The sequence below is a fragment of the Nanorana parkeri genome, unplaced genomic scaffold (genome assembly GCF_000935625.1).
Source record: "Nanorana parkeri isolate BGI_ZX_2015 unplaced genomic scaffold, ASM93562v1 scaffold3758, whole genome shotgun sequence".
NCBI classification, from domain to species: Eukaryota; Metazoa; Chordata; class Amphibia; order Anura; family Dicroglossidae; genus Nanorana; species Nanorana parkeri.
This window is the reverse complement of record NW_017310026.1, coordinates 30,144-33,360: the sequence shown is the minus strand read 5'-3', so window position 1 is coordinate 33,360 and position 3,217 is coordinate 30,144. Positions and strand designations below refer to the sequence as shown.

At 54.8% G+C, this 3,217-nt stretch overlaps 1 protein-coding gene across 1 annotated transcript in view; it reads right to left on the bottom strand.

Annotated features, from left to right (window-relative positions):
• Positions 1 to 3,183: 3,183 nt before the first annotated feature.
• The window catches only part of LOC108803461 (protein VAC14 homolog), a 2,944-nt gene continuing 2,910 nt past the window's right edge, over positions 3,184 to 3,217 (bottom strand). The window contains exon 3 of the mRNA XM_018575299.1: positions 3,184 to 3,213. Coding sequence (XP_018430801.1) covers positions 3,184 to 3,213 — 30 coding nt within the window. The remainder of the gene's footprint in view (positions 3,214 to 3,217) is intronic.

Genomic DNA, 3,217 nt, shown 5'->3' with positions numbered 1-3,217 from the left:
CCCCATAGGACCTCACCATTCCATAGGACCTCCCAGGACCCCACCATTCCATAGGACCTCCCAGGACCCCCCTACAGCCCCACCACACCATAGGACCTCCCAGGACCCCACTACAGCCCCACCATTCCATAGGACCTCACCATTCCATAGGACCTCACCATTCCATAGGACCTCACCATTCCATAGGACCTCACCATTCCATAGGACCTCACCATTCCATAGGACCTCACCATTCCATAGGACCTCACCATTCCATAGGACCTCACCATTCCATAGGACCTCACCATTCCATAGGACCTCACCATTCCATAGGACCTCACCATTCCATAGGACCTCACCATTCCATAGGACCTCACCATTCCATAGGACCTCACCATTCCATAGGACCTCACCATTCCATAGGACCTCACCATTCCATAGGACCTCACCATTCCATAGGACCTCACCATTCCATAGGACCTCACCATTCCATAGGACCTCACCATTCCATAGGACCTCACCATTCCATAGGACCTCACCATTCCATAGGACCTCACCATTCCATAGGACCTCACCATTCCATAGGACCTCACCATTCCATAGGACCTCACCATTCCATAGGACCTCACCATTCCATAGGACCTCACCATTCCATAGGACCTCACCATTCCATAGGACCTCACCATTCCATAGGACCTCACCATTCCATAGGACCTCACCATTCCATAGGACCTCACCATTCCATAGGACCTCACCATTCCATAGGACCTCACCATTCCATAGGACCTCACCATTCCATAGGACCTCACCATTCCATAGGACCTCACCATTCCATAGGACCTCACCATTCCATAGGACCTCACCATTCCATAGGACCTCACCATTCCATAGGACCTCACCATTCCATAGGACCTCACCATTCCATAGGACCTCACCATTCCATAGGACCTCACCATTCCATAGGACCTCACCATTCCATAGGACCTCACCATTCCATAGGACCTCACCATTCCATAGGACCTCACCATTCCATAGGACCTCACCATTCCATAGGACCTCACCATTCCATAGGACCTCACCATTCCATAGGACCTCACCATTCCATAGGACCTCACCATTCCATAGGACCTCACCATTCCATAGGACCTCACCATTCCATAGGACCTCACCATTCCATAGGACCTCACCATTCCATAGGACCTCACCATTCCATAGGACCTCACCATTCCATAGGACCTCACCATTCCATAGGACCTCACCATTCCATAGGACCTCACCATTCCATAGGACCTCACCATTCCATAGGACCTCACCATTCCATAGGACCTCACCATTCCATAGGACCTCACCATTCCATAGGACCTCACCATTCCATAGGACCTCACCATTCCATAGGACCTCACCATTCCATAGGACCTCACCATTCCATAGGACCTCACCATTCCATAGGACCTCACCATTCCATAGGACCTCACCATTCCATAGGACCTCACCATTCCATAGGACCTCACCATTCCATAGGACCTCACCATTCCATAGGACCTCACCATTCCATAGGACCTCACCATTCCATAGGACCTCACCATTCCATAGGACCTCACCATTCCATAGGACCTCACCATTCCATAGGACCTCACCATTCCATAGGGCCTCCCAGGACCCCCCTACAGCCCCACCATTCCATAGGACCTCCCAGGACCCCACAACGCTCAGAACTATCTGGAGGTTCCTCCATACACCCTCTCCGACTCCAGGGCCCCCCTGTGCCCCTCGGGCCCTTATAACCATCAGGTACAGTAGAGGAGTGGGGGCCCCCCCGGAGTTGGGGGAGGAGCCGGGGATGAACACTCACCCAGGAGATGATGAACTGACGAGCGTATTGGTTGTTGGAATAGATTCTCTCCCGCAGCAGAGGAACGAAACTCACCAAATCGAACTTGTTACTTTCCGTCACAATGTCCTGAAACGACAACCCGAGTCAGTGACCCCACAGCGGCAGCCATCTTACCCCCTGGCCCCGCCCCCTGAAAGTGGAACTCCGCCCCCGAGGAACACAAATCTTCTACAGAAGGAACTTTGTTACCCGGAAACGATCGGCTTCCATTCCACAGCCCGTCCGTCTATAGGCTGCGTCCCCCCAGAGAGCGGCAGAGCTGTGTACATCTGAAGACTGGATGGACGATCTCTCCCATGTAGGAATTTTCAGTCCGGAGTTCAGCTTTCACGTCACCCTCCGTGGGTGGCCCCTCAGTCCATAGGGGCCACACCCCAAAACTCACAGTAATGGCAGCACCACATAAACCTGGGGGCCCTAGAGGAACAAAGCGAAAACCTCCCAATGCCCCGAGACCGACCCCCCCCGCTGGTGTTTTATGGATGCTCCCCAATACTGCGTGTATATGACATCATCCTACAGCCTCCTAGGCCCCGCCCCCCACACGCGGATATGCAGCGCGCTCCTAGAACAAGATGTCCCAAAAAAATGGGAACTTTCCAATACGGCCCAACCGATCTTCAACGCGTTTCGCATCGTCCCCGGGAAGGGTCGCTGTTGTCGGTCTGCGTGGGGAGGAGCCGGATAGGAGAAGCCCCGCCTCTTGTCACGTAGGATCTCAGAACGCGTGGAGGACCTTTGTATGAAACATCGGTTATAGGGTGACTCCGCTTATGGCGTCTGGTCGGTGGCGGGGCCGTGTTGTTTGTCTGCATGGAGTGTGCGCTCTTCAATGAGACTACTTCCTTCTCTTCCTGACGCTGCGAAACGCGTTGAAGATCGGTTGGCCGTATTGGAAAGTTCCCATTTTTCGGACATCTCGTTATAGGACTACGCGGTGTATCCGTGTGGGGGGAGGGGCCTAGGTGAGAATAGGCAGGAAGCCGAGAGCCAGAGGGGCCACACGATAAGCTCCGGACACCAGAGCTCGCTCACACTGGCCGGGCTGTATACAGCAGGGAGGACCCTCATTGGCTCCCGAGGGATCTTCTCTCTGTATTGTGTCCTGTGTGATCGGCCCTCGCCGCACGCTGTCAGAACGGGGGCCACTTCCCACTACACGCACCTTCAGCAGGCGGTCCAGCAGCTCGGATCCGCTCTTCACGTTGGGGTCCGGGTCAGCGGCGAGCTGCAGGAAGAGGAGAGAGACTCTCTGAGGACATCCCAATCCTGAGGATTCTCCCCACCCCCCGCAGAGCCCTCCCGACCAATCACAGCCCTTCCCCTCCCCCCCGGGGCCCCTCC